At 40.1% G+C, this 14,483-nt stretch overlaps 1 protein-coding gene across 2 annotated transcripts; it reads right to left on the reverse strand.

The window, feature by feature from the left end:
- Window positions 1-3,069: 3,069 nt before the first annotated feature.
- Window positions 3,070-10,562, reverse strand: LOC129865352 (troponin T, cardiac muscle-like). Of its 2 annotated transcripts, none has more exons than XM_055938072.1 (13): window positions 10,376-10,562; window positions 10,121-10,153; window positions 9,831-9,848; window positions 8,432-8,449; window positions 7,584-7,602; window positions 7,407-7,470; window positions 7,100-7,216; window positions 6,773-6,850; window positions 6,553-6,666; window positions 6,310-6,422; window positions 5,921-6,011; window positions 5,150-5,190; window positions 3,070-3,279 (listed from the first exon to the last, which is right to left on the reverse strand). In XM_055938072.1, the coding sequence occupies exons 6-13, from the start codon at window positions 7,461-7,463 to the stop codon at window positions 3,240-3,242; spliced, it is 651 nt and encodes a 216-aa protein (XP_055794047.1). In that variant the 5' UTR covers window positions 7,464-7,470; window positions 7,584-7,602; window positions 8,432-8,449; window positions 9,831-9,848; window positions 10,121-10,153; window positions 10,376-10,562; the 3' UTR covers window positions 3,070-3,239. The 2 variants fall into 2 exon arrangements, with proteins under 2 accessions (XP_055794047.1, XP_055794048.1); XM_055938073.1 differs by lacking the exon at window positions 10,376-10,562 and adding an exon at window positions 8,805-8,822.
- Between the last annotated feature and the right edge of the window lie 3,921 nt (window positions 10,563-14,483).

Raw genomic sequence — 14,483 nt, forward strand, 5'->3', positions numbered from 1 at the left:
TTGGGGGCATGGTCAAATATATGTGTATTTGTGGCAACCATCAGTAGAAGTTTAAACGTTTGATGGTTTTGCCAATGGAAGTTGAGCACCTCCTTTGACATTGCAAACTTTGTAAGAGGATGTGTTGGTAATGAGCTGCACTGTAAAGAGGGTAGTGTGTATTTTCCAGTAACTTAAATGGCAGCTTGTTGCTGTGAATTTGTCATTTCTTAACTGAAAACCATTTGTCAGTAAGTTATTGTAAGGTTCACAATAACTAACTGGCAAAACATTGTCAGTAACCTACAGGCAACTTGCTGCCACTAGCAATACATGCTAGTAACCTATTGTGTCTTCACTGAATCTTCTGTTGACAACATGCACATCACTTGCTGATTGGCAGCATACTGTAACAGCAGCCTGTCAGAATATTGCAAGCATGGCTTTCAACTTGCTCTTTTTGGTCTCCCATGAGAAGCAATGTCGTCCGAGTTAATGTTTTCTGTTGTGTTCTGTTCATAAATACTAAGCTTGTACGCTGTTGGTTATCCAGTCTTATTAATGGCTAACATTAGTGCATGTGATGTCAAAGAGCCATACAATATTTCAATCTTAGCTAGTCACCATGTCATTGTAATACTCACTTTCCTACCAGACCGTCAGGTCAGTGAGTGTGACAGATTAGCTACAGTAAGTTACTGTGAATCTTACAATAACCCACTTACAGCTCATTGACAGTAAACTATTGAAAATGAAACTTTCTATGAACTAGCTGCCATTATGCTACTGGAAAGGCGCAGTAACCTCTTAACAGTAAAACTCTTGACTGTCAGCTGTTCTTACAAAGACTGCAGCACTGACCGTGTCAAAAGAGGGGCTCAACCATCATCAACATAACGAAAAACCACGATGAACCAGTTAAACTGGTACAACATTTCCACTGACGGTTGGCACAAATAGAACAACTGTCCCCAAATATGCTAATGAGCCCCTGCCAGCATATTGCATCACCTACATTTAAAACTGCAGTAATTATTGAATATATTGGGCACATTTTTTTTTTTTTTTTTTTACAAAAAAAAACATTTTACTAGATTATCCACACATGTACACTAAAAGGTACCGACCAGTACCATGTATACCTCTGAAGGTACCTTAAGTGTACCTTTGACCTTTTGTAAACCAGGGAACAACATTGTACCGTAACCGTAGTCTTATTTTTGAGTGTGTAGATATATGTTCTAGATAACAAATAAGTTACAAAGCACTGCAGACCAAAAGTTAGCAAGTACAAGCCCAAGAGCATTTATGCCCACTTAATGTTGTGTCCCTGAGCTATGCTACTTTTTTGTTGGTGTTGTCAGATAATCGCACAATTATTGACTTGATTCTGTGCAACTTTTTACAGTGCAGAAATGTATTCTTGCCAATAAATCAGTGGTTGATTTCTGTCATTGCCACAGACCAGGATATTCAGGTTGCTGGTATCCCCCTTAAGGAAATCCCACATGATTTCATATGTGAAATATCAGGTGAAAGCCTGTTTTTGGAACACTTCTCATGACATTTCAAATGTGAACACGTGTTTTTGGAACACTTCACATGACTTATCACATGTTACAACGTGTTTATGGAACATCATGTGAAATTTCACATTTGAAACAATTTGCAAACTTATTTTTGGAACATCACATGAGATCATGTTTTCAGATGTGCTTGCATGTTGTCATTTGTAGTTTCATGTTATCACATATTGTTTTACATGTTGTCACATTATCACATTAACTTCACATGTGATCTCGTGAAATTCATGTGGTTTTTCCATAAGGGTGAGGACCATATTAGGATGTTTGTAAGATGTTCTCAAGACATTTGTTTTACCAGTCGTCAGGGAATCACGTGATGGTCCCAAACCATCCCAAACTATTTATAAGTAAAGTCATGAAAAGGTATGGCGGTTTTAAAGTAAGTGGTTCGCTGTTCAGCTAAAATATGACCCGGGATTTGAGGTGTGATGATATTTCTGCTGCGCCACAAAGTCTGTAGTATTTCCCTACATATTCATTACCTATGCACTTAGCAAAAGAGTGCCATGTGCACTGCTCTTTTAGTTATCAGTTAATCAGAGTATTTTCACATCATTTATTTAATTGACACATTTCAAACATTTGAGGGTTTTCTGTATAGATATCTAATGTTGGTGTGGTATATTATTCTGCTTTAATGTTACTCCTGAATCACTATGATAAATATAATAGTTTTTCTTGTGTATTTTTTAACACAGCTGAGATTTACTTTTAAGTCCCAAAGTGTAGGAATACAGGTGAAATCAGATATTGACACAGACATGGTGGAGTAGCGGGAAGATCGGAATGGTGTTCAAATCCCAGGTAAGGACACAATAATAATTACTGTATAAATAACCATATACAATGTAATCATGTGTGTCAAATATGTAAGTTGAATACACTACGTTAAAAGCGCTGTGTGTATCATAACTCATTTTTGTTTTCACATGTGTAGTGTTCCAAAAACACGATGTCACATGTGAAACATCACATGTGAAGTGTTCCAAAAGCATGTTGTCAAGTGACATTTCTTATGCGACATCGTGATTTTCTACATGTGAAATCATGTGGTTTTTCTGTAAGGGATTGCACTGTGCAGGCAATATTATGTGTTATGTCGTACTGTAGTATTCTATGTGTGTTTAATAAATACATTTATTTTAATAATTTGTTGCTTTGTCTAATAATAATTGATTGGATTTATATAACGCTTTTTCCAGATGCTCAAAACGCTTTACGCTTTAAGTTATGAGCCAGAGATGGAGGGAGAGAAGGAAGCTAGATTTGAATTCACAACCTCAGGGAATTGAGACGAAAGCGTTAGCACTACTGGAGCCACAGTATTGTACATTATGTAATAATAATATATGCCAATTGGCAGACGCTTTTATCCAAAGCGACTTATAACAGTCGTCCGTGCATTTTCAAATGGGTAGCACCAGTCTCACCAGTTTTTTCACATACCTCAGACTTTTCATTAAAACTTTTCAGATTTTTCATTAAAATCTAACCAGACACTGAATCAAAAGCAAACATCTCTTTATTGTTTCTAGCTTCATGCAAACAGTGACCGTGATAACAGTACATTTCCATAGTAATTTGCATGTACACTGATAACAAGACCAACAACAAAACAATCCTCCGTCATCGTCTGGCGTCTCAGTCCTGAAGACTTCATCCTGCCAGGTCTCATTATCTCCTGACTGCCTTGGCCTTGCCTCTGCCTTTGGCACTGTGAAACCACACAGCGTAGACAGACCAGTCAAACACCTCTGTCACTCTTTCTATCTGACCAGTAGGTGGCGCTATTATATTGGTATACTTAGGAACAATACACGTAGTTATACTAAGAGCTGAAAGACATAAGCTCCTCAAGGACCTAAAAGGAATTCTATAAGCGATTACTATACTAATGTCAGTGAATACATAAGACCAACAAAATATTTTAAATATCGAGTACATGTATATTCAAAGGTTCTACCAGGAACATCTTCAACAAATCTATCCTAAACATTTTCTAGGATGTTTACAGCACCAAAGAGGAAGAGTAGTTTTGAAAGAATGAGTTAGAGATAGATAGATTGATGTATGAAAGAGGGGGGAGTGTGGGATGGGAATGGAAACAGAGACAGTTCTGTGAGAGTTGGCATGCATCGCAGGATGAAAGGGAACACAGAACTTTCACACACAGGACCGAGGGTTAGTGAAGGACGAGGATGAATGAATGACATGGCGATCGTGTCCTATCTTCAGCGGTCTTACCGTGATGTTCTCTTAGGGCCAAATCCTAACTCTCATTTTCTCTTAGTCATGCACTGATGTCAATGGGAAACTAAGTGGACATTTGACTGAATTGGAAGTTAGAATTTCACCCATAATGCACCATTTAAATGTATAATTTATTATAGGCTATCAATCTATCATTCCTCAAGCCTGACAGATGAGTTAGAAAGCTATAGCCAGCCAATACCTGTATGTAAAATTCAACTTACCATCAGAAACTAGTGGACAGGAGTCAACCCATTTTCCCAGAGGTCATTTTTTAGAGGCATTACAGTACGTATACTGTATGAACTGCAATACATACGACTTAACTAAGTTCCTTAACCTACAAAGACTATAATGTACTGTCAGTTTTGATGATGACACAATGTTCTGGGGCCAATAGTAGGCTGTTGATTAGGATCACGATCTTCCCAGACTATTGGGGTCTATTCTAGATGAATGGAGAGGGATGGATGGAATGGAAGGAGCCACTCTGAAGACTGGTCAACTTAGGATGCAGCACTACGATCCTAATGTTTTCTCCCAGGTTGGATCATATGCTCCGAGCTAGTTCTCTTCAAGCAGGATCATGTGACTTTAAAAGGCCTTGGGGTTAAGACCGTGAACAGTGAATGGATGAGGGACAATGGGTGTATCTCAATAGTCTAAAGTAGCTCCTTCTCCTTGTCTCCTTTCCTTCATCTGCACTGATGAAAAAAAGCAGGAAAGGTTGCTTTCACATACCCTGTGTCTTCAGATCAATACCGATTAATGAGAGGAGACGAAGAGAGGAAGCCACTTTAGACTTTTGAGACACACTCCATTGAATGTTCCCAACTGCAAATGTCTTGATAGTATTCCAAAACATGGCTTTATTTAATGTTTTCTTTTAATGAGGAGCATTAATTATCATTTGTTGGTTGTTTTAGGCCCCCCAGGCTCTTTTAAATAGAGAAGAAACTGACCAGTGTGGCTCTGGGTACTTACCTCTGGTGGTCCTGGACACGGGCCAGAAGCTGATTGATCTGTGAAGGGACACACAGTGGAGGCTGCCTAAGCACTGAGACAACACACTGACTGAAACCTGTAGGGAAACCTGGGATCCTGCAGTTTGGAGCCACGGCCTGGCTGCACCACCACCTGTCTGAGTGTGCGGAGTGCGTGGTTCACCTGTGGTCGAAAGCATTCACCTGTGGTCCACCACCTGACCTGACCCGGTCACCCGGTTGCGCTTCCCTGAGCCCCGAGTGTCAAATAAAAAACGCTCACTCTGACAACAACGACTGACAGCGGACTACACAACAGTGAGGTTGACGCCCCCACAGCCGATTACTCACAACTTCTGCTGCTCATTGATTCGGGTCTGGAGAACATTCATCTGGAAGCAAGTCAGAGTTTTAGACAGCTGCGCCCCTCGTAGGAAGTCCTCTTAGCCAGTAGGATTAACACTACCAGTTTCAGAGTAGGGGGATGTGGCTTGTTATGCATGTGTATGTTTAAACTGCTTTGTATTTCATGAGTGTAAGTTACTCTCTGTGAAATAGACTGCATTCACAGCATGTAAAAGGACACATGTAATGCTTTGGTATAGAGCACAGGCGGCCGGTGGCAGCTTAATTGGGGAGGACGGGCACATAGGAATGGCTGGAACGGAATAAATGGAATGGTATCAAACACATGGTTTCCATGTTGGATTCCATTCCTTTTACATGAACATTTTAGTCATTTAGCAGACCCTCTTATCCAGAGAGACGTAAACAGTTAGTGCATTAATTTTAAGATAGGTGAGACAACCCAATCACAGTACATTTTTCCTCAATTCACTCCCGTCATTTATTATGAGCCGTCCTCCCCTCACCAGCCCCTTGTGGTATGCAGTCATTGGATGACAGAGGAGATGATAAGGAGTTCAGAGGAGATGATATGGAGGTCAGGACACATGAAAAAGACCCATTTGAAGTAAAACATCACAATCTTGTAATCATCACCGTATTATACTGTCATGTCATTGGCACGACCAGTGATCTTGTTTTTACCCTGTGGATCACTATGCACAGTACAGCCATGGGTTTTGTCACCATAGCTTGGACCGGAGTGAGAACACTTACGTCGTATTTCTGCTTCTTCAGTCTCTCGCTGAGGTCGAACTTCTCCGCCTCCAGCTCCATCATCCACTGCCACAGCTCATTGGCCTTCTCCCTGCAGGACGACAACCAACGGGAAGCCAGCGTTCAGCCAGCGCATGAGGTTCTACTTGCGGTCTCTCCTTCACAGGAGACTTTCTAAGCAACTATGTGTATTTATCTGCATTTCATGTTTTCTTCGATGTGTAAACCTGTACAATAGATCATTTCAACAATGAAATAGAGCTTTCAGTGTGTGTCTGTGACGATACCCTATTCCCTAAAAAGTGCATAACTTTTGACCAGATGCCGGGTGCCATTTGAGACTCAGTCAAAGACCTGTGAGTATTTCGGGGTAATTAAACACGTCATACTTGAGTTTGTCCTCGTTGAGATGGTCGATGATCAGAGCCTTCCTTCTGTCAGCCAGGATCTTCTTCTTCTTTTCTCTCTCAGTCTGCTTCTTGGCTCCCTTCTTGCCCTCTTGCTGTGGAAGGACATCCCCGCAGCACAGCGAGAGGGCATGTAAGTGTCAAGATAACCACGAGGGGGCAGCAACTCTGATGCAAATGTCGTGATCATGAGAGAGAGCGAGTGCGTGCGGAGCTAGCGCTGACCTTCTGTTGGATGCCACCGTACGTGTGAGTCATGGTAGTGAGGGCCTTCTTCTTCTTGGCGTCATCATCGTGCTTCCTACGCTGTTCATCTTGCTCCCTCCTCTCTTTCTCTTCCTGCGTCGGGGAGTGAGCAACAGAAGGTTAAAGAAGAGGAGAAAACAACTTGGGCCGCAGTTGGCCTTGACATCACAATTGAAACATTACACAATGAGAGACTCACGGCTAGACGGGCCTGCCTCTCTTTCTCTTGCTCAGCACGAATCCTCTGCTGCTCTGCCCTCTCGGTACGACGCTTCTCCTGCACACACACACACACACACACACATACAGTTACAGTCCGTGACAGATAAGGTATCCAACCTGATTCCTCTGTGTACCTCAAGACTATGTTGGCACACTGAGCCTGGGCTTAAGCTATGGGAGCCAACCAGAATGTCAGGTCTGCAATGTCACTCATTACGTGTGCAGTTCACCAACACGCCCACGCAGTGTCTCAGCAGTGTGTGTGTGTGTATGAGCTCCAGCCGTGCTACAGTAGAGGACTTACGATCCTGTTGACGAGACTGATGAGCTCATCTTCATCTTTCTTCCTCTGGACAAAGTGAGACTCAATCAGAGAGGTCAGCTCAGCCATGTCCTTCTCTTGACGCTTCCTGTGCAGGTCCTATAAAAAAAATACAAAAATAAAAAAACACACACGCACACACACACACACACACACACACACACACACACACACACACACACACACACACACACACACACACACACACACACACACACACACACATAGTTTGTTGTGTACTCTTTTTGCTATATTCAGGTAATCTAGCTGGTAGGATTGCATCACTCACGTCAAAATCGACTTTACCATCTCCCTCTGGTAGCTTTGGAGGGGCAACGTTTGGCATAAAACTTCTGAAAAACACCAAAGATGATTCCATCAAATACTCTCCATTTAATTACTTTGATTCAGTGACACGGAAAACCACAAGAGAAAGTTGTTGGCCGAAATAGAATCAAACACTTACTTTGGTTTGGCTTTGGAATCTGTAAGTCACAACAGAAAAGGCTATTATATTATATTATATGATATATTATATGATATATTATATTATATTTCATTCAAAGTAGAAATAAGAAGTGATCAAATTCAATATATATTTTTTCTAAATCTGATTAGTAAAAATCTAAATGTTTTGAAATGTCTCTTAACCAAATTTAGAAAAATCCGAAGGTTTGAAGTGTTTTTTAAAACATAAATGGCTTTGAAAATGATTCAACAGACGTTTTTCAAAACTTCAAAACCTTTTAATACGAAATCTAATTGTGCCTTCAGTACGGTCTGTTGTTTTATAGCAAAAAATAATAAAACAAGAAATAACTTATTTTAGACTGAGACACATGACTCTAAAGAGTGATTTTCTGAAATTCTATCCAAAATACATACAGAGAACTTGACAACTACACCTTAAACTGGTTACAGAGAACAAGAATAGACCTAGAACTAGTTACATAGAACAAGAATAGATCTAGAACTAGTTACATAGAACAAGAATAGATCTAGAACTAGTTACATAGAACAAGAATAGACCTAGAACTAGTTACATAGAACAAGAATAGATCTAGAACTAGTTACATAGAACAAGAATAGATCTAGAACTAGTTACATAGAACAAGAATAGACCTAGAACTGGTTACAGAGAACAAGAATAGACCTAGAACTGGTTACAGAGAACAAGAATAGACCTAGAACTGGTTACAGAGAACAAGAATAGACCTAGAACTAGTTACATAGAACAAGAATAGATCTAGAACTAGTTACATAGAACAAGAATAGACCTAGAACTATAGTTACAAAGAACTAGACCACACTCACCTTGAGTCTCTCCACCGGCTGTTGGTGAAAAACATACAGAAAAAGAAGGGATGATTACACACAGAGCTTTCAACACAAGACTCATACATGTTCAGTACACTATGGTAACACATTGGATTATTACTGCAGGATATTTCAGTCATAGGCCTTATCTATTGAAACCTACTGTATGAAAGTGTGTATTACGCAACCAAAACCAATGCATTATCACATAGTGATGGCTCAATGTTCTGACAGGCAGCGGAATGGTATGAAACACAAAGTATTAGATACTAAGGAATACAAAAGAACATTCACAGCAGACCGTCACAGTCTATAGTTATAGGAGTACACTTCATGCATTCTGTACAAGACAACTACGTATAACAGGTACCTTCTTCTGCAGGCGTTTCTATGTGAGGGACATGAGAATGATTTGTTTAGTAGTCGATAGACTGAAATGTGGATCAGTGGAGTGTGAGAATATGACGTTGTGAAGCGCACGCTGTAAAGGTCTATTGATATTGAATCAGTACATATTAGTCAGTAATGGGGGTTAATCAGTACGATACGTTTGTTAGCTGGGTATGCTAAAGTGGCACAAATGATACCAGTGAAAGGTGTGCTATATAAGCAATAAGGCCCGAGGGGGTGTGGTATATGGCCAATATACCACAGCTAAGGACTGTTCTTATGCACAACGCAGCGCGGAGTGCCTGGACACAGGCCTTAGCCGTGGTATATTGGCAATATACCACAAACCCCCGAGGTGCCTTATTGCTTATATAGCACATCTTTCACTGGTACCATTTGAGACACTTTAGCATGAGAGCAGTAATAGAGCAGAGCAGTAATAAAAAAACATGTTTTGTCATACACATGGTATACATCTGATATACCACGGCTGTCAGCCAATCAGCATTCAGGGCTCGAACCACCCAGTTTATAATACAGTTTATAACATACATGCATCTGGGATATCAAATGCAGGTCAAACTAAGCGAATTCGAAGCCAAGAAAAGCTTTACTTTCTACTACTGCGGGGGGCGGCTCTGTTATAAAAGCATCATCAGACTGATTAGCAAAGATAGGAAAGCATGAAGCGAACAATAGAATATGAGATGATGCACTGTACGTATTTGTAAGATGAAGCCCAAAAAAAAGCTTTAGCTTCTACAACAGGTGGGGGGCTCTGTTGCTAGGACACATGAAGGAATCAATAAAGCAGGAAGCAAATAATTATGAAAATGAATGTGCAAAAATATTTTTGTTGCGGCTTTGACAGCACCTGTGGGCCAGATTAGCTGCAAGCTGTTGTCGTGCCTAGTTAATACATTACGTTACTATTGCAGATAGAAGGCTACAGTATAATCCATGCAGGGGAAAACTTTGTGATGTAGAGGTAAAAGATCAAAATTACCTTCTACTGCAGTGGGCTCTTTTGTAAGGATAAGCAAATGAGGAGTGGATCAGTTGAGTGTAAAAATATGAGGTAAAGAAAAAGTAATATATATTATAATTGATATAATAATAAAAATAACTCAGTCAGTGTTGTGAAAATAAGCATGCACTGTATGTTGCATTAATATAATGCCGATTGCTTATGTGTCTTAGATTACTTCACTGGCATTAAGGAACGTGTACTATTAGCACAAATGCACATCTATACTAGAAACTAAAGACCATGGTAAAGCAAAAACAGGTCTTTACCTTCTACGTCTGGCTCTGGCTCTGGTTCTGGTTCTACGGTGAAGATACAATGTTAGTATGCGAATAAAGCTTGAAGCAAAGAAGACAGAACCAAAACAAACATGTTCCACGACATAACGCCAAACTACTGTGGGGTAAAATAATAACACCGGTATACTTTTGCTCTCGACACTTAAGTCTAATAATGATACTGTAGCTAGGGTACATCTTAATATGCAGCAATGACATTTAATGTTAAACGCAAGAAAGCATTACCTGTTTCTACGTCTGGCGTGGGCTCTACGGTAACGGTAGGGAATGATTAGTAAGTGGATGAATGATTATTATTCACTAATAATAATAATGTGCAAAAACAAGAAGCATATCAAGCCATGACACGGTTTACCTACGACTGCACGGGGCAGGTTCTGTGGTAAAGTCATATCGTTGATTAGTGAATTTGCAATGAGTGAAGCAAATAACTTAAAAAGGGATAGTTCATCAATTTTACACATTTAGACCTACAGTAGATAAATCGCTTAACTATCACTTTGACAAAGATGATTACTTTTTTGGTACTAAGCCAATAATAATAATAATAATATATATGCACCTTCTACGGGTTCTGTGGCAGGTTCTGTTATAGCTAAAAGCATAGGATTGTTTAGTGTCAGCCACTGTTATGCTAAGGCTGAGTCAATTAGGCAGAGAGAAATACAGCCTTTGGTCTGATTATGAAGCAAATATTATTTTGCAGCTCTGCGAGGAGAGATATTATGTACGTTATACGTGACAGAATATCCGCGGGACAATTGCTTTCAACTTCATTGACTACAAAAACACTGCTCATACCACATGTTTGTTGTTGTTGTACAGTATATAACTTGTATGTGGGGTACAGTACATGTATATTAGCATGCAGAATCTGTACATATGAAGCGTTGAAAAGCATTACCTTCCTCTGCAGGAGCAGCATCTATTGTAAGGACATCAGACATCTGAATAAAGCTTAAAGTGCATTGTTTTGTTCATAATGAATACAGCCAAAATCATTAATGCAGCATTAACTACAGGAATACTGTATGCTATCTGAAATTAAGGTACCAGTGACTAGAGCCAAAATGTTACAGTGCATTCTAGAAACTAGTATGTATGACATAGGAATATAGAGTATTTCAACACTGAAGAAAACTGCATCTCTAGCTGTACAATATGCATATCTTGATAATACTATTATTTATGGAACTGTATACATGCAGTTCACAGCACACGGGACACTTTACCTTCCTCTGCTGGGACTTCAACCTCGACTGATGAGTGGACAGAAGATGAATTAGTGGTTCAATACAAGGCAATGAGTTGGTAGAAGCCCTAACCACTGACCTAGGGTCAGATATTGTTTAAGGACAATAATGATTATGGTTTAGAATTGGTGTATGGTGATCTGATCCTAGATCTGTAGTCAGGGCCATCAAACTGGTATGAAACACATTTTCATACCTAGTGATCAGATTGGATCAAATTGTTTGAATCTGATTCAGTATCAGTAGGATTTCCGTACAGTACATACAAACATTTCGTGCAACCTTTGTCAGAACATTGAAAACCATTCTAGAGTGAACAACACATTCTGTTTATGGAATGGAGAGTGCATGGTGTAACGTCTGTTTAGCTATTGGATGGAATATGGAGTCGGACACATGAAAAGGGTAGAAGTCTCATACACCTTGGATATCCATGTAAGCACACACCACAAAGACAGAAGGGTAGGAAACAAGTATACAAATGATATGCAAATTCCAAATGTTTACCTTGACAGACAAATGTAGACATAGCATTTGAAATGTGTAATTTAACGTATATTTTGATCAGGTACACGAAGCATGCTTTAAAAAAAATAAATCCATGAATAATTTGAGTTTAAACAGTAAAAGAATGGCCTATAACAGGCTTTGACAATGACACAAGAAGGACTTGCTACAGTATATCTAGCATGCACTCAATCAAACAACGTCTAAGTAACGCACGAAGCCATACACAGCTTTTACCTTCCTCTGTGGGGGTTTCTGCAACTGCGCAGACATGGGTTAAGTCAGCTCAGCAATATATTTGCAATACAGCTAATATAGTCAATCTTAGCAATATATGTGCATTTGAGTGTACAAAACATTAGGAACACCATCCTAATCATGAGCTGCACCTCTTTTTGCTCTCAGAACAGCCTCAATTCGTCAGGGCATGGACTCTACAAGGTGTCGAAAGCGTTCCACAGGGATGCTGGCTCATGTCGACTCCAATGCTTCCCACAGTTGTGTTAAGTTGGATGGATGTCCTTTGGGTGGTGGACCATTTTTGATACACATGGGAAACTGTTGAGCGTGAAAACCCAGCAGTATTGCGGTTCCTGACACACACAAACTGGTGCGCCTGGCTCTTAAAGGCACTTAAATCTTTTGTCTTGCCCATTCATCCTCTGAATGCCACACACACAATATATTTCTCAATTGTCCCAAGGCTTAAAAATCCGTCTTTAACCTGTCTCCTCCCCTTCATCTTCACTGATTGAAGAGGATTTAACAGGTGACATCAGTAAGGGAACGTAGGTTTCACCTAGATTCACCTGGTCAGTCTATGACATGGAAAGAGCAGGTATTCCCTAATGTTTTGTACACTCAGCTTAAAGTGGCTTGAAGCGTATTTCGTTTAGCCAAAAAAGTAATAAACAATTCTCAAAGTCTTACTGTACCTTCCTCCCTGAAAAGAAAACAAACAAAAAAACATGAGACATTTTGTTGGAAGACATTGTTTTGAAAAACATTTTCGTTACTAAATACACTGTAGTGTAGGCTACAGTTTCTGAGACGACAAAGATAAATATACCATACTTACTCATTTTCTTCATCTGCCATGTTTAGATCGGATTACCTGGACATGAGAGACAAGACTACTGATGTTTTCTGTTTCACACAAATAAGCACGAGGAGTGGGAATATAGTGGTGAAATGACTGGGGCATGGATGGATTGCAAAAACACGAGATACCGATTGAAACCTTTGAATCTTCCCTACCCACACAAAGCTGTGTCTAAAATGGCACCCTATTCCTGATATAGTGCACTACTTTTAACCAGGGCTCTAGTGCACTAGATAAGGAATAGGGACCATTTTAAACGCACTCAGGCCTACTGACGTTTTCATCTGCGGCACATAGAGATACACAGTACAGTGATATCTGACGTGTTTGAGTCGAGTGTCTGTATGTGGTGTTCTTTCACCACTGGGACTGGCTGCCCTGAGGCCCTCAGCTCTAAACAGCTCCAAGACTAATCCTCAGCCATTTCCTCTTGGCATGGAGGGCTTCTCCTCTCTGCTCTATGGGCAGGATAACCTGATGTCTGGATAACACACTAACCATTCCACTGGGACTGGGACAGCAATGGACACTTTGAGGGACACATTTGAGTATTTTTGCACCAGGCACTAAAATGCACTGTTACTTTCCAATACTTTATTTATAGATTTCCAGTTCAAGACAAACATATAACAGTAAATTAAACTGTTTTATTTTATTTTTATAACCACTGCCCTGCCATCCCAATCGTAGATCAGTGTACTATAAATGTGTTTACACTCTTCTAGAAATAGCAGGTGAACACTTTGCACAGGTGCTAAGGAATAGCACATACCTCCCAAATATGTACTGGCATTAATTAAACTCCAACGTATTATTTCAAGCCGATGGCCTTGTCATACCAGATACGGTGCATTTTAGGGACAACCTGAAGGCTATCATTACTTTACAGACAGGAACAGATTCATGAGGTTATATAGTTCTATATTTAACTAACAAATGTAAGAATGCTATCGTGTGGAGGAACTTTCCGTTGAAAGATAAATCATCAGATCATAAAACTAGAGTCACTCCGTTGATATACGGGAGGGGTTATTTTTAACAATAATAAAGCACAGTTCACCAGCAGGTGTTAGGTGCTATTCTAGACAATGAAGTTGGCTGAGCTTATTGAGCGCCTACATGCTTGTACTCACACACACACACACACACACACACACACACACACACACACACACACACACACACACACACACACACACACACACACACATTAAATCAATGAATAACATGCCAGTCAAGGCCAGCTATTTTAGACAACGGGTTGGCCAACCCTCTAGAGCTGTACATACAGCACCCATCAACTCCACAGCTTTTAGCAACACGAGTTACATGCCCAAGATGATCCCATTATGAAACCATCTATCAGAGGAGATGGGAGTCAATCTTAACATTGACCATATTTGCCATGAAGGATAAAACTGAAGCAAACCTAGAGGGCTGGATTAGAAAACCACTACTCCCCACCTCACCC

This window comes from Salvelinus fontinalis, chromosome 11, assembly GCF_029448725.1.
Source record: "Salvelinus fontinalis isolate EN_2023a chromosome 11, ASM2944872v1, whole genome shotgun sequence".
Lineage (NCBI taxonomy): Eukaryota > Metazoa > Chordata > Actinopteri > Salmoniformes > Salmonidae > Salvelinus > Salvelinus fontinalis.

Coding starts and splice junctions, on each gene's coding strand:
- LOC129865352 (XM_055938072.1), bottom strand. CDS start 7,463: ATGCCAAACGTTGCCCCTCCAAAGCTACCAGAGGGAGATGGTAAAGTC. Junction 6,012..6,309: donor CTCAACGAGGACAAACTCAA/GTATGACGTGTT, acceptor GTCGTCCTGCAG/GGAGAAGGCCAATGAGCTGT. Junction 5,191..5,920: donor TGAAGAAGCAGAAATACGAC/GTAAGTGTTCTC, acceptor ACTTGCTTCCAG/ATGAATGTTCTCCAGACCCG.